The sequence below is a fragment of the Cheilinus undulatus genome, linkage group 14, assembly GCF_018320785.1.
Source record: "Cheilinus undulatus linkage group 14, ASM1832078v1, whole genome shotgun sequence".
NCBI classification, from domain to species: domain Eukaryota; kingdom Metazoa; phylum Chordata; class Actinopteri; order Labriformes; family Labridae; genus Cheilinus; species Cheilinus undulatus.
The window spans coordinates 18,719,758-18,746,847 of NC_054878.1; the positions used below are offsets into that span (position 1 = coordinate 18,719,758).

The 27,090-nt window shown below is 38.2% G+C and overlaps 2 protein-coding genes across 2 annotated transcripts in view; one reads left to right on the top strand and one right to left on the bottom strand.

The window, feature by feature from the left end:
• Positions 1-12,554: 12,554 nt before the first annotated feature.
• Positions 12,555-17,149, top strand: LOC121521838 (galectin-3). The gene is made up of 4 exons (XM_041806016.1): positions 12,555-13,271; positions 14,165-14,253; positions 14,421-14,595; positions 16,671-17,149. Exons 1-4 carry the CDS (start codon positions 12,555-12,557, stop codon positions 16,827-16,829), a joined length of 1,140 nt encoding a protein of 379 aa, XP_041661950.1. The 3' UTR covers positions 16,830-17,149.
• A 237-nt stretch (positions 17,150-17,386) lies between these two features.
• Positions 17,387-27,090, bottom strand: part of LOC121521539 (mitogen-activated protein kinase-binding protein 1-like) — a 48,603-nt gene continuing 38,899 nt past the window's right edge. Inside the window, exons 26-33 of the mRNA XM_041805617.1 lie at positions 25,323-25,389; positions 24,498-24,653; positions 23,873-24,036; positions 22,294-22,923; positions 22,122-22,209; positions 21,938-22,029; positions 19,287-19,372; positions 17,387-18,329 (exon numbers count right to left, since the gene is read on the bottom strand). Of these exons, the coding sequence (XP_041661551.1) occupies positions 18,087-18,329; positions 19,287-19,372; positions 21,938-22,029; positions 22,122-22,209; positions 22,294-22,923; positions 23,873-24,036; positions 24,498-24,653; positions 25,323-25,389 (1,526 nt within the window). The 3' untranslated portion in view covers positions 17,387-18,086. The remainder of the gene's footprint in view (positions 18,330-19,286; positions 19,373-21,937; positions 22,030-22,121; positions 22,210-22,293; positions 22,924-23,872; positions 24,037-24,497; positions 24,654-25,322; positions 25,390-27,090) is intronic.

The following is a 27,090-nucleotide window of genomic DNA, read 5'->3' on the forward strand; positions in this document are numbered from 1 at the left end:
GGCAACTGTAGCAATTTCTTTGAAACCATCTCCACAGCTTTTACTCCACTCTTACACACACTCTTTGATTTTATCTCTCCTTCCTGTTCATTCTCTTTAAAGGCACACAGCCACAAGTTATTCTACAACACTCTCTCAGAGAAAACGCTCCTTTAAACATTCAGGAATTTTACCTTTTTAGGGAATAGCAAAATAAATCTGTCTCTTTTATACTCCAGTTGAGCTGTTATTGAATCTTTAAAAGTGTTGAAGACAAGTAAAAAGGGGGGAGAAAGGGAGGTAAGAAGGTTTACTAGTATTGGATCCTGGCCCAAAGCTTATCAGAGGCTAATGCCACCACTGTCGCTCTGGAAAACCCTGCACCTGCCAGATTCCTCTCTTCTGCCTAACAGCAGCACGCCTCATAATTTCCTCCTTTTCCTTCAACTCCCTCATTGGCTGAAAACTGAAGAGGGAAATCTCCTACAAGTGACATCATTACTACCGCTCCCATCAAAGCGTATGTCATGACCACATGGCGAACACAAATTCAAATGAAGCCCTTTATCTGCTCGCCTGTTTGATACTCATGCAGGATGATTTAATTCTTTGTGTATTATCACATTATTCAATATGAGCAGATTGGATTGGGTGTGCAGAAGAAAAGAGTTGCCAGTTCCAGCTCCTGACAGGCCAGACCTGGAGACGAATCACAAACCAAATGTTCAGGATTGTTTCTTGGCAAGAAATCTCCTGTGACAATATGCAACACAAACAAAACAATTCCCTATCATCCTTACTGAACAGTTCATTTTGTCCTGTCTAAAGCCTTCAAATATGAGAATGTGGGCTGGATTTCTTATCTGCATAAATCAGTGACAATAAAGTGACTGGATTAAGGCATTTTGTTAAATTGAGCAAGTAAGGCAGTCTAAACAGAGTTAGGACCAGGGTTCTCTATTGCTTTACTGTACCACAGTTTCAACTGAGTAAATACATTGCTCTTTAACCCTCAGATAAGAGTTTATGCATAAGTCTGAAGCAAGAACTATACAGTTCTTTCGTTCTTTCGTTTGTTTGTTTGTTTGTTCATTCTGTCGTTCGTTTGTTACTTCATTTGTTTGTTTATTTGTTGATTCGTTCTTTTTTCCTTTGTTTGTTTGTTCTTTCTTTCTTTTGATTTTCCTTACTTTCTCTCTTCCTTTCGTTCTTTTTTCTTTCATTAGGTTGCTCTCTCTTTCTTTCTTTCTTTCTTACATTGGTCCATTCATTCTTTTTCCTTTCATTCAGTCAGTCATTCTTTCATTTTTTTCTTTCCTGCTTTCGTTCATTAGTTCTTTTTGTCTTTCTTTCAGTTCTTTTTTCTTTTGTCATTCGTTCATTCATTCTTTCTTTCTTTTGCTTGTTCGTCTGTTTGTTCCTACATTCGTTCCTACAAAGTTAATTTGTTAGTGTTTCTTTCTTTCTTTTCCTTTTTCATTCATTTTTTCTTTTGTTCTTTTGTTCATTTTTCTTTCTTTAGTTGCTTCTTTCGTTCCATCCTTCGTTCTTTCTTTTCTAGTTAATTTTTCAATATTTTGTTTGTTCGTTCTTTTTTCTTTCATTCATTTCTTTCTTTCTTTTTTCCTTTCTTCACCTTTTTTCTTCTTTTGTTCTTTTCTCTTTCTTTCATTCATTTGTTTGATGTTAGTTCTTTCATTCGTTTGTTTGTTTGTTCTTTTTTGTCTCTTCATTCGTTTTGTCATCTTTTTTTGTTCTTTCATTCATTTTTTCTTTCTTTTGTTCTCTTGTTCATTCTTTCGTTCGTTTATTCAATGTACATTCTTTCATTTTTTTTGGTTTTTCCTTATGTTCTTTCGTCTGTTCTTTTGTTCGTTCCTTCATTCTATCTTCTTGTCTTTCATTCATTCAATAGTTTGTTCGTTTGTTCATTTGTTCTTTCATTCTTTTTTTATTTTGTTCGTTTGTTCTTACTCTCGTTCTTTCTTTCTTTCTGTTGTTTGTTCAATAGTTCGTCTGTTTGTTCGTCCATTTTTTTGTTTGTTCGTTCATTCGTGTGTCTCCCAAAACCTGGTAGACCGCAGAAATGAGGAAAGTTTCAAGTTATTTTTTATCTTACAATCCTCTGAAATGGAGCCATTTTTCTATGGAGCCATTCGCTGAGCACACACTCTGGGTGACTCAGCCAGACTGTGAGACCACATACCTGCCAACCCGCCATCGTCCTCACATTGAAGATTCCCCACACGAGATTTCACAGAATCTCAAGTGATCGAATGTGACTTGCTGTCCCTCCACAACAAGCTTTTCTGGCATATGCGGCATAAAAAAGGTAAAAGTAATAGGTTGGCTATAAAGTTGTGTTTGTGTTTGTAAACAGTAAAAATAAGTACCATCTGGATGGTGACACTTCCTGGTCTGCTTACTCTCATTGGTTGTTCTGGGTTACGATGTAATTTGGAGCTGTAAAGTAATCAGGTTTGCACCATACATCTGAGGATTATTCAGAAAAATATTTGTTTGCGATAAGCCTCCAATCAGGATACGCTCCGGCGATCATCAGGGGAGGCAACGTCTCCTGGTGAAAGGAGCTGTGGAACTTAGGTTGTGGGTGCTGCCAGCAGTAAAAGCAATGGACAGGCTGGTGATGTCTAATCTCCAATTACAGATTCTACACTCAGATCTGGATTTCATGTATGGGAAGTGTACTATGGGAAGCGTTCTGGTTCCATTTGTAGTAAGGTCACGGTCTAAGTAGAACTGACCACATATCAGCAGATTTTATATAGGCAAGAAAAAGAAGTCAGTATGGAGCACAATCAAAGCAAAGTTAACTCATTCAAGACAAGCCATTTTAGCAATCTGCGCATCGCTTTGTAAAGAAAGGAAATAACCATTTAGATTTCTTTCTGAGAACTTGTTAATTACAAAGAAATCCCAAAATAATTTGTTTCTGTCTTGATTGCAGAACTAAGCTGTAGTGACGCCTCTGTGTAACTTACAATTTATGGGAAAGCAAGACTCAGTAAAATCAGATGAACACCTGCTCCATCAGGGCAACAACTGGGAAGGAAAGGACTGCTTTGCAGACGTATTTGAAAGGGCTTTCCATTACAGCAGAACACATGGTTGGATCCCAAGTTGCAGATTCAACTGTTAACAATGTGGCACACAGAAAAGGAAGTTTTGGCTGGATGTCATTTAGCTGATAATCAGCTGCACCCGGATTATTATCCTTGGCAGATGGTAGCTGAGGGGTTCTGATATTACAGAGTTCCAATGATCTTTTCTGTTAGCCACTAAAAGGCAGTAAAAACAATATAACAGAATAACTTTGCTAAACAAATGTGGAAAGTTTAGAATATTTAAAAGGTTAGGAGCAATATGATGAAGGGTCATAGACTTTGGCCAAGCAACAGTTAAAAATTCAGTCAACTTTTTGCTCTGTTTTGGTTTCTTCAAACTCTCGTGGGAATAATGAGGTTCTCTACCAGCTAACTGTTTGTTTACTAGCTAATATCTCATGTTTTCTGACAAATGCTTAGTGCTTGGGGGGTGTTTTTTATATGGATTTATCAATACATTTTTCCTCTCGTTGCAGCTAAAACAAGGTTGATGAATGCAGTGAGAATAAATTATTCAGATAAATTAGGGCTGCAACATCAAAAACGACAAATGGCAGTACATTAAAATGCTTGGCACAGCTGCAGGGTGCTACAAAGTCATGACATAAATCCTTGTTGGTTGTCAAATGTGTACTCACATGATGCATTATTACTTTATATATAGTTAAAATGAACACATAGATCAATGCAGGTTGCTCTAAACTAAAAATGACACACTGTTAAAACCCTCAGCTTCATTTTAAGGCGCAAAATATATAATTTAACTGATAAATCACCTTTAAAATCACTACTGTTACATACATAACACTCTCTGTTTTACATAGGCAAACAAGTAACATTCATCTATTCTATCATTTAAATTCTTGAACAATTAAAATCTATTTAAAGAAAAAAACGATAAAAGAACAACACAACATGCATTTAAACAGCTAACAGGAGATGATGAGACATTAAGATCTAATCAGGCCAGATGCTCTGTTTAACCGAGTCTGCTGCTGCCTCACAAACACAATCAAACACCGACGCGGTCTCACACTGACAGATGAAGCTGGAGGCTCCAGCTTCCAAAATTGTCTGATCGGCCGCACCCTTCACCAGCCTAATATGTGCTTCTGTGAGCCTCAGCTGACCTCCTGATGTCAGACTACAGGCTGGCCTCATACACTCATGAAGAATTAATGAGTGAGTGTCTTCAAATGTGTGATATGTCTTTCCTTTATAGATGAGGTCAAAATGCAGTAAATGAGCTAAGACTTGTGCTTTTTATACTTATTATGGTTAGTCAGACAGCTCTTTACAGCATACTGTGGACCGAAAAAACAACCACTACACTGGAGACTTGCCATTTTGCCACTTTATAAGCCCAGAAAAGCACAACAGTGAACATGCATGACAACTGAAATAGTTTCATATTTTTTTGTGAAACCTATAACCTCAATTAAAAAAAGAGTAAAATGAAATATGCTAAGATAAACATAAGGCTGAAATTAATAGTTGAAACAACGCGAGTCAGGTGGGTCCACACCAGCAGGCTGTCCACTCCAATGATTCAGGAGAGCCAATGAGACAAGAAGACTCAGGAGGTCCCTGAAGGATAATTGGTATAATAAAAACCTCACCTCAAATCCCTAAACTAAACTAAGCTAAACTTAATTCAACTCAACATACCTCACCTCACCCGTGACCCCAAACGGCATAAGTGGTATAGGAAATGGATGGATACCTCGCCGCAACTCATCTCAACTCAACTCAACCATACTCACCCTAATAAACTGGACTCAACCCAACCATACCCAAACAAACTCAGCCCAACCCAAGAACACCCACCCAAACAAACTCTACTCAAGTAACCCATACCTACCCAAACAAACTCTACTCAAGTAACCCATACCTACCCAAACAAACTCTACTCAAGTAACCCATACCTACCCAAACAAACTCTACTCAAGTAACCCATACCTACCCAAACAAACTCTACTCAAGTAACCCATACCTACCCAAACAAACTCTACTCAAGTAACCCATACCTACCCAAACAAACTCTACTCAGATAACCCATACCTACCCAAACAAACTCTACTCAGATAACCCATACCTACCCAAACAAACTCTACTAAAGTTAACCACACCCACCCAAACAAACAACTCAACCCAACCATAACCACCCAAACAAACTCAAATTTACCATACCCACCCAAACCAACTCACCTCAACTCCATTAAACTGAGCTGAGATAATGAGCCAAGCACAGAAAAACTGTCAAAAACTCATAGATTTTTAAAATCTTTAACAATGTTAAAAATAGCAAAGACCACTTTTGTTGGCAACTACAACTGGCAATAGCTGAGGACAGAGGCTCCCTCTGAGCAGCCCTGAAAATATTTTGATGGATTTTCTTCACATTCAAACATTTTACAAAATCTCTCGCACTTTGACTCAGGACAAACTTTTCTGACATCAAAAACAAGTTCATTGGGCCTTGCTTGTGATTGTGATAGTAAAAGAACACTTTGAAGGTTTTAAACACCGCAACTTTGTTTATTTTAACTTATGGGTGAACCTTTTTTTTTTTCATTTAATTTGTTATTAATTTTTTCAGGACAGATAAATGTGTATATCACAAACAATAAGACAACATATATCCAACACCCAACAAAAACAAAAACAAAACAAAACAAAACAAAAACAAAAACACAAAGGGGCCACAGACAGACTTACCAAACAAGTGGAAATATTTATATCCACTGGGTCTGTAAATTCATAAACATTTTATAAAACTAATTCCTAATTCCTATGACACGTTTAATCCCTAAATAAAGGACAGAAACTGATTCCATACGAGCAAATATGATTCTTAACGGTGCTGTAGTTTGGCTATCGTTAACTCAAATGATGCATTCTCTGTCATTAACATAACTCAGTCTTTGTATTCAGGTCTTACTTGCCTTTTCCAGTTGCGGAGGATAACTCTAGCAGCTGAAATAAAGCCTGTTAGGACGAGGGCCAAAGCATGTTTTGAGGCTTTAGGTAAACACGACGTATCCCCTAGAAGGTACAATTGTATTGATTCAGGCACGGGCGCACCCAACCACTCCTGAATTGTTTTAATGATCTCTCTCCAAAAGGGCAACACTAGGGGGCAGGCCCACATTGTATGTATAAAGTTACCTTCATGCTTCTTACATTTCCAGCATGTTATTTTCTAATAAGCCCATTTTATGGAGACAGACAGGCATAAAGTAATACCGATTGAGTATCTTATAGTGTGTAAACTTCCCCTGAATTTCTCTTGTAAACCAGCCTACATTTGAAATTATCTTCTTCCAAGAGTCCCTGTGGATGTTCAACCTTAAATCCTTCTGCCAGATAAGCCTGAGACTCTCGTTGTTACCATAAATTGCATTAGCTGTCATGTTATAGAAAGTGGAAGCTGAGTGATTGTTTTTAGGAAGTTTAAAATATAGCTGTATTATATTGTCCTCACCGGGTAACTGCTTTACTAAAATCCCTAAAATACTTCTTATTTGCAGATATCTCCAAAAGTTGACTTTATCTTGTATGTCAAATTGTGTACAGAGTTCCTGATATAATTTAAATGTATTGTCAGAGACCAAATCCAACATATTTCTTATACCCCTGGAGCCCCATGCATGCCAGTAGATCATTTTTCTCTCCACTGTTATAGCTGGATTATTCCAAAGTGAGGAATAACCCTGTTTATATTGGGAAATCTTCAATAATTTGTGGAGTTTAGCCCATACATTCTTTGAATGTTCTAAAATTGGATTAGCCTCTTTGCTCGCAGGATTAATAAAAGATGGATTTTTTGTGAAAGGGCCTCAATTGGACTAAAGGGGGCAGTAAGTTGTTGTTCTATTCCTGTCCATCCTAAATTATTATTCTCATTAGTCCAGTGTCTGGCCAATTTAGCCACCTCAAAAGCAATACTATACAGCTCCACATTAGGCAGAGAGAGCCCACCATTACTTCTTGTTGTATAGAGTTTTTCTAGATTGATCCTTGATTTCTTCCCCATCCATAAATAATCCTTTATGATTTGATTGTATTGTTTGAGAAGTTCTCCAGGTATTGTTATTGGTAACACCCTAGCTTGGTAGTTAAACTGTGGGGCAATCACTATTTTAGTTGTATTAATCTTGCCCCATAGACTGAGATTTAGTACTTTCCACTTCTCCAGACTAAGCTTTATTTTTGTGAGAAGGGGAGTGAAGTTAATATGTATAATATTTGTAACATCTGCGCACAACTTATGGGTGAACTTTTAACATTTTGGAGGTCAAAGAACAAGGTATTTGGGCCTCATGTTCATTCTGTGCTTTCACTAAAACTGCACAAATGTCCCTTATTACTCAAGGATGGACATGTTATGTTACAGCCTCACATTCATGTCCTTGTGATCCTAAATACTCCAGAAGACTTTAAAGGATTAAAAAAAAAACAACTTCGTTCATTTTTACTTAAAGATTTACTTAATGCTAGAGATCAAAGGATAAGGTCTTTAGGCCTCATGTTCATCCTTTTCTGTCTTTTCAATCTTAATGGTACTTTGAGCGATATTCTACAAACCTTTCACACTTGTCCATTCTGATTTGAGGATGAACATTTCACATAGGTCAAAATAAAAGATCAAGGTCATTGGGCTGCATGTTCAACCCTTGCTTTTGGTTTCTCAAGATGAGCCAATTAATTCCTGGAGGTCAAACGTCAATTCACACAACCACTGGACCTCATGCTTAGCCTTTACTTTCACAATTTCTATGAATCAGATAATCACAGAAACAACCCCAGCCCATCCTCTTGACCCAGCATTGTGCTTTCGCAGTCTGGTGATTCCATACCTCATATAACTGCCCCGCAGTAATTCTAGTTAGCTCTGTTTTAAGCTAAAACCAGGTTAAGCTAAGACACAGTTGGACAAATGTCCAGTCGGGGATTCTTAGAGGATGAAGTCTAGGCATTCTGAGACTTTCTGCATTTTAAACTCAGATGATGCTAATCTAATAACAGAGTGAGGACAACCACATCATCTGTGTGACAGAGTGTTATCTGTTATCAAGCGTTGCCCTGGGGATTTATTGGATGATCATGTGAAGGTTTATTAGCCTGTTTTAAAGTCATCAAAAAATCCCAGAATCATTCATTCAACACTTATCCACGGAGGAGATTTAAATCTAAAATCTAAATGCTCCGATTGACATCTAAACCTCAGTGCTGTGATTTAAACTGAGTATGAACCTTGCAGTCATGTCTGAGTGTTGAGCAGTCAGTGTGTGAGTCAGGGAAACATACAGAAAACAGCTCTGACTTCTTAGTCTGCTCTGTCTGCTTTAATTGTGTTACTCTGTGAGTTACACAGTCCCATGACTGCTCAACAGTGAAGCACATCAGCACAAAAACACATGGAAGTGTTATCAGTGGAGCCAGCAGAAGATTAAATAATGTCATATTGTGGGAATATGACATTTTACACAAGCCATACATTTCAGTGTTGTAATATTTTCTAACTTTAGCTTGTCTTTTCTGAAGATTACCTGATTAAACCACAGTAACCTTCAATTTAAACTGAGTTTTATGAATTCAGTTATTTAGGAAAAAGTGACAATAAGAACCAGGACAAAACATACTATTTGAGATGTATATTTCATAATTAAACGCTCATATGTTGATGTCTTTCATAATATGTGAAGGTGTGGCATCTCCTCTAGCTGTGGAGTGATGAGTTGAGGAGTGGCCAAGAGTTTGGGCCTATAAATGACTTTGGCGTTGTGGCTGACTGCCTTGACTTCATCACGGCCTGCAGCTTACGCATCCAGCTTATACCTGCGTACTAAAGACAACCAAGGTAACTTCTACTGTTTTTTAAATTTTAAATCAATTTTATATTTGTATAGATCTCAAACAGAAAAGATTCTGCATCCCTTGATTCAAGTTTTCAGACCTGCTGTAGGGGATGCATGCACGGTGTGGTTGTGCACTAACTAAAGAGTTACAGTTTGATCATATGCTGTAGTTTCACTCATATGTATAGTCTATATCGGTTTTATTAGTTTGATGGCTGTAATTGATTAGTATTGTATAATGATATTGATGATATTAATTGTATGATGTGACTCGGGATTCTTTAAAAAATGGTATTTTTCTAGTAAGTCTCATTTAAATAATAATGTATTGTTAAGTCTTTTTTTTTTTTTTCCAAAGCTAGAGGCATGCCCTGATTCGGAGAAATTACTTAGCTAGCTATGGAGTTTTCTTTGCAAACATGAGATTAGCTTGCAAGAAAAATCTTGCCTAACATTATATTATTATCTTAAAATAATTCTTTAGCTAACATGGCTGTAGCCAGAAATAGAGTTTGAAATAATATAGCATTAAGTAGGAAATAAATAAAGTGGGGGTTGTTTGATTATTGGTCTGGCTGATAATCAGGGTTGATATCGGGCTTACATTACATAAGACAGCAAGTAAGTTCATAGCTAGCATCACTTTAGCCTGGATGTTATTTGGCAACAAGCTAACTTATAAAACTGGCAAGAAAAAAGCAATTTAACGCTTAAAAGTAGAAACGTAGATTACAAAACATCCACTTTTTTGATTATAAGTTTAAAAAATGTAAGATAAGATTTAGTTGACATAAGACAGAAAGTAAAAATTGCCAAATATTACTTTAGCTTGGTTGTAATTTTACTATGAGGTCCATTAGATAGGCTAACATTAGATAAGCTAGCAAGAAAAAAAGCAAGTCCAGCTTAAAAGAAATACAGATATATCAAATCAGCCTAAAATAAATTAAAAGCTGATAAAACATTATGTAGGAAGAGGGTGTTTAGTTGATATCACACAAGAGAGAGTATGAATTCTTAGCTCACATAGTTTTAACTTATATATAAATTTTTGACAAGCTAGCCAGTTAGCTTAAATGTAATATCATAGATAACATTAAACCAGCCTTAGGTGAATTATCAACTAATAAAACATTATGTAGGATGTGTGATTTGACTTAAAAAGTATATTCTTAGCTAACATTACTTGGGTTTGGATGTAATTCCTCAACAAACTAGGAAGTATTCTTAGCTAACATTAGATAAGCTAACAATAAAAAGCCATTTTAGCTTAAAAGTAATATTGTCGCTTATGGTGGCGTATTGCATTCACTTGAAAATAAAAAAAAAATCCTTCTGTTTTTACAACATAACTATCTTATAAAAACAGGATTTTTTATTTATTTTTGATTTTCCTGTTTTTACGAGATAGTAACTCGTAAAAAAGGAAACTATTTATTTTTGAATTTCCTGTTTTTACGAGATATTATCTCATAAAAACAGAATTCGATCAGACCTAGGGACAGAGGACTGTTACGTGGAGCAGATGCAGATATTCCTGAGACATGATCATGTGGATGAGTTTAATGCAGATGCTATTTGTATGACTCTAGCAATCATAACCAACGCATAGAGAACTGGTGGGGATTTTTGAGGAAACCGTATGCACTGGATCAACATCTTTCAGGATTTGAAAGATTCTGACTACTTCTTATCCCCGCACCTCTAATTACTGGCTGATAAATGCAGCAACCAGTCACGCAGCAGAGCGTCAGGAGGAATCCTGTTTATACGAGATACTATCTCATAAAAACAGGAAACTCAATAATAAATAAATTCCTGCTTTTACGAGATAGTTAAGTCGTAAAAATAGGAGGATTTTTTTTATTTTCAAGTGAATGCAATATGCCACCGTAGTAACTAGCATAACATTTGCTGTAATTAAATTATTAGCTAACAAAAGTATGTATCTGGTTTATATTAAGAGAGCAAGTAAATTCTTAGCTAACATCACTCTAGCTTGGATGTAATTTCTCAGAGAGGTAGGAAGTATTAAGTAAAAAGGAATTTTAGCTTAAAAGTAATATTGTAGATCACATTACATTAGCTAGAAATTCATTTTTTGTAGCTAACATTACATTAGCTACAAAAGTCTGTCTAAATTGCACAAGCAAGTGATAATTTAGCCATTTCCTTGCCAACAGATAGCAGTGGTTTTAAACTGGCTGGGCATCAGGACCCACTTGATCTTTAAAACATTTCAAAACCACTCTATTATTCATTTAGTAATGTTGTGGTTTTGAACAAGTATGGCATTTGAACAAAGAGACAGGACAAAACAAGCAAATCATTACAGAAAGACATGCATGGATGCATACATCTTATTTTAGTCAAGTTTCCCTGAGACAGCATGAAAAGTTGATAATTTCTCCAAGAATTTTATCATTATCTTGGGAAAACCAGCTTTGCTATCCAAGGAAAGGTGATCAGTAGATTTTTTGCCATGCTTTTTTTTTCCCAGCACACATTTGCAGCCCACTGGAAAGAACTCTGCAAGCCACTTTTGGGTCTCGACCCACCATCCCTACACTATATTTTGATTAATATTAGAATCAGTCATGCTGTTGGAGATTTTTAATCTGTATTTAGTGATTTAGAAAATGTTTTTCGAATTAATGTAAGATGTGAGCTCATTTTTTAATCAAATCATGTTGTAAATACATGTAATCATTTATTTTCCTTCTAAGTTTTATGTAAATCTGTAAATTTCTGTTGAATTAAATAGCACTTTAAAATAGAATAAACACATAGACTTGAAATAAAACTATATAACTGGTTACCAGAACTCACTGATGTTAAAAGTGAGGCGGTTTGTAATTAAAACTTTTAACATTTTACTTACTAAACTTATGATTAATGAGCATATCAAAAGATCGGTCTTCAGTTTAGTTGCAGTCATTATGTAATCAATGTCATTAAGAGTCATAACTGTGACAATTGTGTAATTGAATTTGCTGTCACAGGAACAGCTTTATATCAGTGGTGTGAACAAAAAGTCATTGTTGCAGCACATTCCTCTTTAAGTGCATCTACGTCACTGATACTACCCTGAATCAATAAACCATTATGTCTGTGCATGACTCATGATGTTTACTATGGTGCCTGTTCTATTAATGCATTCCACTGCATCAGATAACAATGTTGGAGACAAATCATCCAGCACTGCTGCTACTTAAATTTCCCATAAAGCTGTGGAGTCCTCTGGTGGTGACACGGAGAACTCTTTTTTCTCTCCGCGGCTCATCACACTGCAGTGCATGTTCAGTCTTTTAAGATTTATTCTTTTCTTTATTTTATTTTTTTCTTTAAATTTACATTTTCTTTTGTGAATACAGATCGAGAGATTATTTGTTTTTCTCTGCCCTACAGTTTCCATATTTTTAGCTGCTTTTGTTAAACTTTTTGAGATAAAAATGATATGAATTAAATAAAAGTTATCTCTTTTTTTTTGCAGGCAGCATGGATGTAAGTAGCTCATCAAATTCTCAGATCTCTACAATGGTAAGAACAACAAATGAATGTGTTTTCTCAGATTTATCTCTAAATGTAAATGCTTGAATCCTTGCTTATGTCAAACGGCCATGTTTGCAACTGCAAGTTGGTGTCCTCCGTCCTTTCCACTCTCTCTCTCCCCCGTCACTCTATCCCTCTCCCTCCATCTCCCACCTCTACTACTCCTCCTCCTTCTCAGCACCCTGATGCTCTGTGTGGCAGCTGCCCGTCCCCTGGTTCTGCCCCACAGCCTAACAGCCTCTGGCCGACCCTGCCTCCACCATCACCCTCCTTCCCTTCCTGGCCGGCACCGCCCACTCAGCCGACACCCTGCTGGCCTGGTCAGCCCAACACACCCTGCTGGCCTGGGACACAACCAGCTCCATACACTGTCCCTCCTCCAGTTTCAGTGCCAGCTCCAGCTCCTGCTGTAATACCCACCCCTGCACCAACCACACCCATCGCCCCTGCCCCTGCTCCTGCTCCAGCTCCAGCCCCTGCTCCAGCTCCAGGGCAGCCCTGTCAGCCCTATCAGCCTTGCTGGCCCGGCCCCCAGTACCAGCCTCCACAACCACCTGCGCCAATTCAAACTCCAATTCCAGGACAAGTCCCAGCACCGACTCCATCGACTCCTGTCCCGGTCCCTGCACCCCAACCCTCATCCAGGTGGCCTGCCCACCCTGGTTGGCACTGTAACCCAGGACAGTCAGGATGGCCTGGACAGAGTCCAAATCTCTTTCCTCCACACTGGCTCCCTCCCACATCTGGACCTCTGGTAAGTCTAATGTGCATGCACCTATTTAAACAAGCATGTCTTACAACACAATAGAAATATAAATACACAAAAAAGAAGAGAAAAACACATGATGAACTAGTGTCTGTCTTTTAAAAATTTGTAAAGGGAGTGAGATCATAAAGGACAAAGGTCAAACAAACTCAGATTTGAACTGAACTCCTAAATGTCAGTCCACAACACAGACATGTTTCATTGAAGGACACCTCACCACTGATGGAGAGGATTTTGGTTTCTCTCCTGTTTCACAGGAAGTCGGTGTAACTCTTATATGAAACATCTGATTTGCTTAAAATGCCACATGTATGATCACAATCTACCCCTCCATACATTCAAACATTAATTTGGGTTTGCTGTAGCACCACCTGCTACAAGAAGCCAGTAACGCCTTCTTTGAATCTTACACAATAAAAAACATCAGTGCTGACCCGATCACTTCAATATATTACCACCTTGCTTTGTCATACTACCACCTATTGTTGACGGCTAGTGTTGCCTCATATACAAAGTGCAATGTGCTCATTATTTTTGATTTAACTATAATCCTAGGAGGATCTACATGGTCTCTCTGCTGTGCTGCAGCACAATGCATGGGTTGCTTACACCCAAGTTTTACTACACACCCACGGTTGCATCACACTCGATATGCATCTGGGTGGGAGGGCCCTTTGGAATAAAAGTTGGTGTTTTATTAATTGATATGAGCTGGTTAATACTATCTGATTTTTGTTGTTCTCTGGGTGAAAGTCAAGAAGATTTGTATGTAAAGTCAGACACTTAGATATCTGGATAACTGTGGTTGAAAAACATTTTTAGAAAGTCACAGTTTATTTGTTCACTGACTGACTTGTTATACTTTCATTCTTGCGGTTTAGAGTGTGCCATACAACTTGAATCTGGCCCGGGGAGTCTATGACAAGATGATGATGACCATTCTTGGCCATGTCAAGCCTAATGCCAAAATGTAAGCCCACATATATGTACAAAAGTGACTTTATGAAATATTCTTTTTCAAGTTATACTTTAAAATTTAGTTTTTTTGTGTTTGAATAAAGCCATCAATTTGGTGAAAAAAAACAACAACAAAAACAAAGGTATTTGTGTGGTCTAAGTGCCTTTGCTCTCCTTCAGGTTCACAGTGAACTTTCTGAGAGGCAACGACATCGCCTTTCACATTAACCCTCGCTTCTGTGAGGCTGGCAAACAGGTGCTGGTTCGTAACCACAAGCTAGGGGAGCGCTGGGGTCCAGAGGAGAGAGAGCTGAAGCCAGGACCCTTCCCCTTTGCCCTTGGGAGCCCTTTTGAGGTGAGTAAAAAGAGGAGGAATCAGGTGAGGTGGTGGTTAAAGATGCTATGTGTAGCATTTCACTTTAAATTTTTATTTAAAAAAAAAAAAAAATTGGAAGCTAGTATACATTGTCATGGAAACAAAGTTTTTCTGCTTTAAAATTTTCATCAAAAACAAATGACATCCATTTTCCTCTCACGCTAAGGGTGGAAAAATTAAATACGGTTGAAAAGCTACTGCTGAGTTCCAGATATGAAGTCACAACTATAGATGCTCTTCTCAGCTACTGAAAAAACAATGGAGAGAAAAATATGGATAATAATCAGGCCATACATTTGAAGCTACAGCACTATATTTGATAACACATCAGCTAACACAGAATCACTAAATATGCATACTGTTAGCAAGGCAACATTATCACTCAGTAGTTCACTATAAAAGAAAGAATTTTCTTGCTACAGAACTTTAAGGCCAACGTAATCTTTAATAAGATTTTGCTTCCTAGCTATAGTTTAATATCACCTATGAATTTTGCTCGCTTGTTTATGTCATTAATTGTAATTTCCTTCAGAATTCTATGCTAGCTAAGATTTTATTTCAAGCTAATGTAATGTAAGCTATGGAATTACCTTTTACGTTAATGTTAGCCAAGATTTTTCCTGCTAACTAATGCCATCTTAACCAAGACTTTTCTTGCGAGCTTTAACAGTAAAGATAACCCAAATTTTTCTTGCTAACTAATGCTATACAAACCAAGACTTTTCTAAAGCCAGTATTTTTCTAGCTAGCAAATGTAATGAAAGACAAGATTTTATTGTCTAATTTTAATGTCATGTTAACCAACATTTCTCTTGCTAAAACAATGTGAGACAAGGTTTTTTCTTCTAGATTGCTTACACAATGTTAACAGTGATTTTCTTGGCAGTGTAATATTAACCGACTTGTCTTGCTTGCTTTCATGATAATGTGAGCCAATACTTTTTTAGCTAGCTAATGCTAGTTGCTAGCATAAATAATAATGCGAGGCAAGTTGTTTTTACTAGCTAGCTAAGGTAATAATGGCAAGGCATTTTTTGGGCTGGGTAATCTTATCTTAACCAAGTCAACCAAGATTTTTTGTTAGCTAATGTCATGTTAACAAAACTTTTTTCTTGCTAGCTTAAATGATAATGTTAGTAAAGGTTTTCTAGACAGCTAATATTTTTTTTATTAGCTAACTTAATATTGGCCAAGATTTTCTAGCTAGTTAATGTAATGTAAACTACGTTTTTTTTAATTAAGGAAAATAATATTGCGTATGATTTTCTAGCTAGCTGAGATAATGTCAATCAAGTTTTTTAAATTTATTATTTATTTTGGGCAGTTATTTGATAGAGGAGGACAGTGGATAGAGTCGGAAACAGGGACAAGAGCAGGCGAGAGACATGCGGTGGAGGACCTCAGGCCGGATTCGAACCCCGGCCATCCGTGTACGTGGGACGCGCCTTAACCACTTGGCCACCACGAATGGAAACAAATTACACTAACAAAAACTACTAATAATTTTAACAGTACTTTTGCTTGTGGTTAGAATTTCAAAGTCAGTATTGGTGTTTAAAAAATGCTACACATGGTGCCTTTAACTGACTCCAGGTCACTCTCTCATGGTTAATGTCAGGCTAACGCTGGGAAAAGATGGAAAGGGTTGGAAAGTCGTTTGTGCAGGCGGGTCCTAGAAAAAGGAGCTGCTGTCCTGCAGGGAGGCTCCTGGAGGTCAGTGGGGGTCTCATGTTGCTCAATAACATCAATAACACTTAAGCTTTACAGGCATCGCTAGGGGGTTACTAATTTAAAGAGCTAAATCTGTCTATGTGTCCATGTTTACTCTCAGGATAAACAACTCAGCTCTGAGGTTATATTTTTCAATGAGTAGGGGGTCATTTTCTTCAACTTGGCATTGACATTCCAGCACGATTTTATTTTTCATGTATTTTGGGGGTCTTCAATCAGGAAATTTGGCCCTACAGAATGATTCCTACTCAATGAAATCAAATTGTGTTTGTGAGTTCACAGCCTTAACCACAGCTGAGTATTACTCCTCTTTGCTATTTCAGATGAAGATCCTTTGCACTCAGGATGCGTACAGGGTGGCTGTAAACAACATCCCGCTGTTTGAGTTCAAGCATCGCATCAGAGAGCTCAACCAGATCGACAGGATCAACATCCTGCATGATGTCGTGCTCACCTATGTCAATGTGGAGACACTTCCATAAGAAGCACACTGTTGCCCTTGCAGTGCATAAATCATCCTACCAAGGATGCATGCGAGAATGTGTGGATGCATATCAGGAAATGTAGAACTTTGCACATATGCACGTCATCTATAGGCTTCATCAAAGTAGTGTGTGAAATAATCATGACATGAGCTGAGCTCATTTAGTAACATGCAACAGTTATCTCATATACTTAAACATAGCTAACCACTTCAGGCACACATGGCTTTTTTTTTAGTATTTAGATATTATTGCTAATGTATTTATTGTGTATAATATTTTAATATTTCTAAGATATACTAATGGATGATTTATGTACTTAAACAGCAGATAAACAATAATGTTTATCAGATGTATGCTGTCAACTGTGGTTGATTTAAAATAAAATGATCAGTCATAACTACAGTTCCATGTCTGCACATTTTATTCTTTAAGAGTTCAAGGAAGAGTGCAGAATTATTTACATAGAGCAATACAAACTGATTCAAGATCCCAATAACTAGGGAGACATAGTTAGCAAAAACATGAATAAAAAAACCCTAAAATAAAACGTCTAATCTCCTTTAACCTCCCACAAACATCTCCATCTTAACTCAGCACCTAAAAGAACCCCCTTTTCCTGGCAGCAGCAGAGTAGAGGGGGAAAATGCCTGTTCTGCACAAGCACGCCCCTAAAACTTAGAAAACTTCATGAATAAAAATGTGGACTCAGTCTGTCCGGGGTACAGTATCTTCCCATTCAACTGGCATACTTCCTTGAAAAAAGTTGATCACTTTTATATAACCAGAAACATTTTAGCTATGAATAACCCTCTTCAAGTTTCTGTAAAGACACCCACAGGGAAAATTCTCTCAGTTGTTAAAGTACTTGCAGTAGAAAACTGAATGGAAAAATGAACCCTGCAGCCTCTAGAGAATGCTAATGAAGCTTAAGACTTTATGCGATCACTTTAACAGTAAAATACGGAATCAGTTTTAGAACGAAATACTGATTTTAAAAAGTACATTTTCATCCACAACACTTGAATATAAAAGATAAAAAGACAAAAAAAAGCTATGGCATGGAAAATAAGGCAACCATTCAGACTATTTTTATTATTGCATAAAACTCATTGACTTCGCTCGGTTTCTCAAAATACATCCACATCTCATCTGCATTCAGTCCATAAATTAGGTTCCCTGTGCATTTATTGAGGATGTGATTCACAGCACTGGTTTTATTCAGTGGTGTGTGCACACACACACAAGGTCTACTCCTCAGGTCTTGGTGTCCAGTCTCCTCTCCACAGACTTCAGCAGCAGCTCAGCGTACTGCTCCAGCAGAGCCAAAGCTTTCTCCCCCTCCATTGTGGCCCCTTGGTCCACTCGAAGCCCAAGCAGAGAGGGGGAGGCAGGGTGAGGCAGAGAGTCCAGTTCTACTTTAACTGTGAACAGAGAGTTGGACAGGAAGTTCCTCATTTCTTGTTGATCCTCGCTGGGCTCCTGGCCACACTGCAGCACCTGGTTTAAAATGAAAACATATTCAAACATAAATAAATCTGTGCAAAATCCAGTGGTACTGCTGTATTTTATCTGTCAGCTTTAATTTTTAGTTTCTAACAAAGCCTTTGCTGGCTTCAGCATAGATGATGTGAGATGTTTATCATCAAATGCATATTGATTTGTGGGCAGGCCTGGTGCGTGCAAATGTGCCGCTCTAGGCAAGAGGCAATTTTTGAGTTTGCAGCCATAGGCAACAAGAAACAACCCATCAACCCAGTTCATCTGTAAATCCCCAGGTCACAAAACACAGGCATTGTTTTGTTCCAAAGTTAGCGAAAAAAACAAAAAGTCACAAGTTGGCTTGTATGGGTTAGGGGCGGGAAGTGAGGGTTAGGAAGAATGAGTAATTGATAAGTGGAGATAAAGTGACACATTACCCAGCTATTCATTGTGCTTACAGGGTGTTTACTGTACCGAGTAGGCAATTTTCAATGGGTTGGTTACACTTTATATTTTAGGATGCTTTTTGCAGCCCCTGGACGTGCTGGCCCTGTTTGTAGGGTAAGATGTAATAGTGCTATATGTTTTTTGACGGTGCAGTTGCACTCAGAGACCTCTGGTTTTGTGCCAGTTATAAAAAAGCTGCAGACCAATACAGCCCAAGAATACAGCAAGAGTATGCTTGTTAATGTTGGCAAAGCAGGAGTTATTTTACAAAAGTTTTTTAAATAATTCAGATACAGGCAGAAACATCTGTCTTATTTATACTGAAAATAATCAGAGGAATATCAGACAACATTCACAGCAATGTAATGTGAGAAAATGATCTATTTCTGTTTTCCTTCTATATGCCTCTCTCTGTTTTTCTGATTTATCTCCCTGATAAATATTTCTTTCTAGTCGTATAAACCCTGCATATTTATCCTTGTTCTTATTTCTAGACGAAGACACACACATTAAGACACATTCTCTGACCTTAGTGTAGAGCATGACGGTTTTCCTCAGACTGCTGTGAAGCTCAGAAACAGCCTGCCGACAAGTTTCCAAGGAGATGGAAAGTTCTGCAGACAGAGAGAAAAGACTTTTACTCTTTCAAGCTGTGTGCATAAAAACAACTGTACTGTAAGGTTCTATACAAAGTCAGATGATTATTGAGCGAGTCGACACACGGGAAATGTTAAAGAGCATTAAAAGGACAAAAAAATCTAAGTGAGGCAGAAAAGAAACAGAGGAGAACAGGAGCAGTGAAAGCCCTGAAACTGAGAACAATGATTTCAACATGTTTATCCAGCAGCAAAACCCAGCTGTAGGTACAAATGAACTAGATCTCACTCCTGTGTTTTCAAAATGATAAGCATCACTGCCTTAGTGAGGCTGTTATCAAGGAAAGCCAAAGTGGGGGAAAAGATTCAATCAGATTGATTCTTGTCAGCATTTTAACTCTGCTGGATTCCTTTATTTAGAAAATGAGTGAGCAGTGTGGTGGAGTGCTGCTGTAGTACTTCAGTTAACTCGGGCTCTATTTCTTATCAAAAGAAGGGAGCATCGAGGTGAGCAGTTTTCCACTCTATTGCAATTAAAGGTGAGACATCATAGCTCTCCCCCATCTTTGAATCCAGTACCCTGTGGTCTAAATAAAACATCTGGTCAAAAATATAACAGGGATCAAGCATCAAAAGGTGGTTTTTGACCCTGTATAAAACAAGCTTTCTTCTTATTACCTTGTCCCTCTCTTTTGTGGGGGGTATCAGCATGAGTACAGCTGTGTGCAGTCAATCTCTGAACTCTGAACAGTCAATCAGATCTCATGTTCTCAGACACAGACAGACCATCACATCAATAAATGATTGGATTGGCTTGCTTCATATTTTGTGGATCTGTAGATACCCTGGATAACAAAATATATGTACAAATACAGAAAAGGTTTTTTCAATATGTCCTCCTTACAACATAGACAATCAAGCTTTCAAACATGAAAGAGATCAATTAAATCAACTAAATAAAACTGATAAAAGTTTGTTGTTTGAGGAGGCATTTTGATTACAAGATATTTAAATGTTCCATTATCAAACCTGTGGCACCAAACATGCCCCCCCCCCCCCCCCAAGTTGTATCTCATTTAGGGCTGAACGATTTGGGAAAATAATCTAATTGTGATTTTTTTCCCCCCAGTATTGTTACTGCGATTTAATATGCAGTTATTTCTTAAGTTCTTCATCTTCTGTATTTTCCAGCAAACACAAGAATTAAGTATTTCTCTCCTATAACCAACACAATTTGAAAAAATATCAAATTGTGACAATTTTCACTCAAATTGTACATTGGACATGAGTTGTTGTATTAAAGCGAATGATATTTCTGTGTCATTCTCATATGCAATAAGAAAAACTTACAAAAATGAAGAGAGTAGGGTTTCATTGTAGATTATTCTAAAAATATGGCACTTGAATGATTGCATGTGTAATGCATAATATCTCTGCTGCAAAAAAAGGTTTTAAACTGGTATTTTGACACAAATTTCAGGTTAAAGAAATATTGCACCTTCTGTGATTTGAAAATTGCAGCAAACCATGTTGCAATTTTATCTAATTTGCGATTAATTGCCCAGCCCTAATCTAAATTCAAGGCATGATTATATCGCTCCACTTTTGTTTTGTGCATTGGCCTCGGACTAGAGGTCTTCAAATGTATAAGACAAAAGACCCAAATCCCTTATGAATTCCATTTTTTTCATTTATTTATACTTACATAGTCCTGCATTTGTTGGTTCCTGTTTTATTTTGTAAGTTTTTGTGTGTCATGTCTTGTATTAAACTCTGTCCTTGTGTGCTCCTCCTGTTTAATAGCATGTCATCTTGTTCAGCCTCTTCACCAGCCAGGACTCTGCGACCCACGCATGACTTTTTTTTCCTGTAGTTTGATCACTGACTGTAAAGTTTTATTCCCTGGACCTTATTGTGCTCCTGTTTGTCTGCCATATCCACATTCAGTAAGCTTTTCTATCATCTCTCACATAACTACATGTAAATTTGTGTCTGGATTTGGCTAAATACTCCTGCTCAGATGTGGTGTGACATATACCCGGCCCATCTGTTTCCAGTACATTACAGATCAAAACTGTTTCCAAGTGAGCAAGGACCTGAGGTCTTATTTTTAAAAATAAAAAAGAGTACATAGAATCCAGACCAAAACACTTTAAATTAAGTGCACCAAATGTAATCCAGTGTATGTAACCTGACAAACGAGATGATTCTTTCATGTATCCATTGCATGGATGTATTTCACGTTCGGCTGGGAAACCTCCCATACAAAGAGTTTAGGAAGGGCAGGACTGACCTAGGTCAGTATTATGAGTTCATAAACCATACAGCTCCTGGGCTGGGCTTCCGCCTGACTTCATACAGCACTGATCACACAATCACAGCTCATGAAATATCCTCAAGTGTCTCTTTGGTTGGACTCACTGTTGTAAGTGCAGTGTTGACAGCAGGGGGGCACAGGGACAGATGGAGGAACATGACAGACAGGCCAGAAGTTTGAAGGCGAGCAGGGTGAAGAGATGCAGCGATGAAGAGGAGGATTAGTAGAGACAGACAGGTTAATAAGAGAGCTGTCTGAGGCCACACCTGGCTGGGGGTCGGTGCTCGATGTTTGGGTCTGTTCAGACCCCGAAGGGCTTTCTTTGGTTGCAGCTGCTTGTGCTGTGGGCTCCTTGGCACTGCAAAGAAAAGTTTTTTTGTACTTTGAAAACTGTTGTTAAATACAGAAAAGAACAGAAATGAAAAAAAGGAGAGTGTGGTGAAGACATACATTTCTGAAACCGAGCCTCTCTTCAGCTTTGCACGAGTCAAACTTGGAATAGATGGCTCAACGCGCAGTGAGAGGCGCCTGCCCAGTGCTAAAGACAGCAAAAAACATTAATTCAGCTTTTTAGTGTCTAAACAGTGATTTATCACATTTACAGCATGTCTGTTTGTCTAACCTCTTTGTCCTGTAGTTGCAGAGTCACATCCAGAGTTTAATGTTGGGTTAGCACCCCTCACTGAGCCTCCAGACCAACTCGATCCAGACATCACATCCAGGCAGAGGCTGCGACGGGGGCTGAGGGGCTGTTTGGGGAGTGGGATGCGAGACTGTGGGAGGTTCTGGGTGAAGTTAGTGGGTGAAACTGCAGCTGTGGGATGGGGGCGAGTTGGGGAGGGACTGTTTGACTGAGAACACGAGGAGAGAGACAATGTTGAAGAGGCGGTAGAGGGGAACGATGTGGCAGGAGAAGAGGTGAGCAGAGGAGACTGGACCTCATTCTCCCCACATGACCTCCTTCCCTTAATGAAAGAAGGGGAGCAGGGAGGAGTGCTGATGTTAAGACCCTCCCCCAGTGAGGAGGAGCGGCTGCTTTTGGCAGTGGAGCTGGCTGTGGGGTTCATGTATGAGTGCTGGGCCTTGATTTTGGGACTGTCCCAAGGCAGGGGGGACGAGGGGGAATATGAGGATACAGAGGAAGGGGATGGCAATCTGATGGGAGATCTGGGAGTGTCTGGATCCAGGGGAAGCTGGTCAGGTCTCCTGCACAACTCCCTTTGGTCACTAGAGGGCTCTGGTGAGTGAGGGGCTGCAGAAAACAAGCAGATTGAGGATATAAATGGGGAAATTAACTTATATTTAATGGTTTTTTTATGCCAAAATGTTTAGATTTTACACATTATGATGGAATCAAGCCATGTAAAACTGCAGATTTCAGACAAAAATCCAAAGACAGACTAACTTCATTTGCCTACTATGTAGAAGAACATCTTGAAAATGTTTAAATACACTCCTGATGAATGAATCCTGCTTAACTCTGCACAGAAAGGCCCTGACTGGGAAGCAAACCAGGGACCTTCTTGCTGTGAGTCAACAGCGCTAACCCCTGCACCACCGTGCAGATGTATGTGTATATGTGGACAGAAAGAAATTCCTAATTCTGCATTTGTCTTACTATTTTGGATTATTTTAAGGATTAAAGAAGAAAAATATTTAATTTACTTTATTTTAGTTATTTTCGTAAGCACAAAATACAGTTTTTTAATTTTCAGTTTTTATTAAGTCATTATTTTATTTTAGTTTCAGTTAACAGAAATTATTTAATAATATATAGCATTAGAAACCACTTTACCAACTAAACTAAACCAGCGTATATTTTGAGGTATTTTAGATACACGTTTTGTTTGCAAAGCTATATAAAAGGTGGTTATCTAATAAAGCCATCTGCATTTTTCAAACTTGGTAATTAAATGCATGTTAAGCGATATTTTTTTCTTCAGATAAACTATTTTGAATAAGTTTATTCTTACTCATAATCAAGATCTTACGTAATTGGATGTAATTTCTCTGCTCTAACTCACAGCATTTGTCTGAAATGTCCCCCGTTTTCTACAGAAGTATAAATGAGCAGGTAAAGAAGTCCTGATGTATGAATATGCACCTCAGGTAGCTTGTGTTGCCCACTGAATATTATGACTTTATCATAGTAGAAAGTAGTGGCAGTAGCAGTGAATGAAGACATCGATGATGATACTCACAGTCAGAGATCAGGTTGTGCAGAGAATGTGATTTCTGCAAACATGGCTCTCGTTCAAACGGCAGCGGCGCTCTGATTGGAGGAGTGGATAACCTCCACAGATGCGGGCCTCTCTTCTTCATGAGTCTGAGAGTCGGAGCGCTCTCGGCCTTTGGAGAACTGACCCTGCAGAGAGGGGTAAATAAGGAAACCTCTTTCATATCAGAAAATTACTAAAAGGAGCCAGAGTGGATCTTAGTTTGAAGTCTGTGCATTTAAGCTGCACTGTTGTATATCACTCTGAATTTGTTTGCATGTGCATCATAAACGAGATGAATGTCTTAGTCCCTCTCTGCCTTTTGTTTACTCTAATAAATTATTAATTCAAGAAGTAAAAGCACACATCTGCTTGTTGTAAATCATAAAAATGTTCAAACATTGACGCCCAGTGTGACCTCGGAAAAGCTTTGTTCAGTACATCTTATGTTGCATTCCTGCCATGTGAACTAGTAAATGATTTATAATCCCTTTTCATTCAAACAGAGCACTTTTTGGGCTTTTTGATCTTATGATTCATTAATCCAAGTCCGCAAATGTAGCACTCGTCTAAAAATAAAGCCAATGCAGCTCCTCGATTACTTTCTTACCTTGGCTCCAAAGTCCTGCAGGGGGACACGGAGGTCTTGTCTTCTGTGTTTCTGCTCTGGCTGTCATCCATCATGGGCCGAACTTTTGACACAGGGGGTTTAGCAGAGTTGCTGCCTTGTTCCTTTCCGTGCACTTTGGCAAACGGGGGCACAGCCCTAGAAAGAAATAATCTCAGAGTTAGGGGAGCAGGTGAGTAAAACATAAAATATATTCAGCTACAGCGGGTTTACAGAGCAGTATCACATTTTGGGATATACTCTTATTCCCATCTCTGCAGAAGATTGATTCCACTATCTGTGCCCTGAATCTGAAACCACAACCAGCAGCCTGTTAGCTTAGCAAATCACAAACACTGAAGCTAGCCTGTTGCCTCCAGAACCTAACCAAAAATCCCATTACTCCCAGTAAACCCAAATATTTTGTTTGTTTATTTCTTTTCTCATACATATTGGACAGATGAAAATATAACATAAAAACAATTAGTTCCAGAGGTGCTGGTGGGCAGTTCTCATTACATTTCAGAAAGGTTTAAGTATTAAGCTAGGTGGGTACTGGTTGTAGTCATAGCTATATCTTGCAGAGATGTTTTATTAGGAAATAAACATGTAGATTTACAATCAGAGGTTTACATCACACTCTGTAAATACAAAGAAAAGTTAGGTTTACAAACATTGAATTTCAGAAACAAAGTTGTCATTTGAAGCTGACTGCTTGGCTACATCAGGAAGCTACACAGATGATTTAGCAGAGCAGTGTGCGTGAGTCCACATGGGGTTTGTAATTGTAGCTGCCAGTCCACAGTGGACTGATGTGGTCAAATGTACCTGTTACTATGTCCTCTGGCCAGGAAGCGTGAAGACATGCTGAGCCTGGGGACTCGGCTCTGCTCGCCTGTAGACACACATAATGCATTAGACAATGTAAAAACTGCAAGGAAAATATAGACAGTAGCAGAGATCAACCAAAAAGGCACTCCATCTGGTGTATTCACTAAACAGTAAACCAACATTTGGTGTCACTGATGAATTTCACATAATGAGGGAGAAAAGCTGTTAAAAGAAGCCTGGCTCCTGGTTATTGCTGCAGGCTACTTGAAAAGCATTCTGGGATTGAAACAAAAATGTGCTTTACTGTTTAGTAAATACACTGTGTGGAGAGCTGTTCTGAATGTTGAGTCCTCAGTTCGAAACAAGAAATAAGCCACAACAGTGGCTGGAGCTGAGCAGCATTTCTTCTCTCTGTTTGACCTCTACTTACATTAACTAAGTTATGTTAAGAGATGAAAGACGTAAAAGATTATTGTACTCAAGAAAAAGTACAGTCAATATGGTTAACATTGATGCAAGTGGAGATAAAAGTACTGGTCTATAACTCCACTCAAGAAAAAGTCGAAGTTAACACAAAATACTTAGGTTACATCAATCAACAAATCAACAGCTTTCAGTATAAAAACATGTGCATACACTGGTCAAATGTTCCCTAAATCTGGGTTTTACATCTCCTAAACAACACAACACTCACGTTTAAGAGGAGCCTGTGGCTCAGACCAAGAAATACTGAGTACTGAGTAGCTACCTTTGATATCCTAATGAAATATAATCTTTCCTTACCATGCATTAACAACAAGAGAATATAAATCACCAACCAGGTTGTTTCTTATAAGGTGTGACTGAACCTGAAGTAAAATGCAACAGCTGTTTTAGGATGAAAATGGGGAATCACTGTCTCGCTATGTACTACTGATTGTCATGTGTTGTCAAAGCCAAACTACTGACTAGTTTCATGTTGTTGGTAGAAAGTTTGGACCTCCTTGTTTTGGCTGTTAGAGTGAAATTTTTTTTTACTAAGTACTTGATGGTTTTTAAAATATAGTGAAGTACAATACTGTCCCAAAAATATATTTACGTAAAGGTACTAATCTTAAAAAGTACAGGTATAAAAAAAGGCTACTCAAATGCAATAATTCCTAAGTGTAATTAGTTACTTTCCACCCCTGGTTATTTCATAGCAAACTCATCATCTAGCCTCTGTTTGTTAAATTTGATGCTACAGGCTTGGACACAGTTAGCTGAGCAAAGCAAAATGCCTGAAACACAAATGAAGACAACATGTCTTGTTTGTCTATCACTGGTTATGTCTTCAAAGCTGTTACACGATGTGCCGTGTTTAGGACAGATATCCATCTCTTGGCTGTTAACTTCATATTTAGCAGACAGACATGACAGTGGTGAATATAGCCCTATTCAAACGTGCACAAAACACCATCAGCGCCCAAATTTTGGGGCTGAGCGGTGTATGTGACGATGAACAGCTGGATTTTCATCCTGACTTCATTCAGACTTTTACCTTACCAACACAAGATAAAAATTTCCAAAAGAAACAGGGCTGAATTGATGTGTAAACAGTTGGAAATATTGTGGAAAAATGTACTGCGAGTGAGTCTGTGTTTATATCATAAAATCAGTGTTTGACCAGTGCCGTCTTCACCCACGTAATGAAACAGCTTCATCATTTTTTCTCTTGCTAGTGTGTTCTTCTCTGCTCATTTGATTATGCTGTGTACATATCATTAATTATATGTAGTGATTATCT

Bases quoted from the DNA above. Each gene is read 5' to 3' on its own strand.
- LOC121521838 (XM_041806016.1), top strand. From the start codon at position 12,555: ATGCTTGAATCCTTGCTTATGTCAAACGGCCATGTTTGCAACTGCAAG. The intron at 13,272-14,164 runs GTAAGTCTAATG...CTTGCGGTTTAG, and splicing joins CTCCCACATCTGGACCTCTG to AGTGTGCCATACAACTTGAA. The intron at 14,596-16,670 runs GTGAGTAAAAAG...TTGCTATTTCAG, and splicing joins CCCTTGGGAGCCCTTTTGAG to ATGAAGATCCTTTGCACTCA.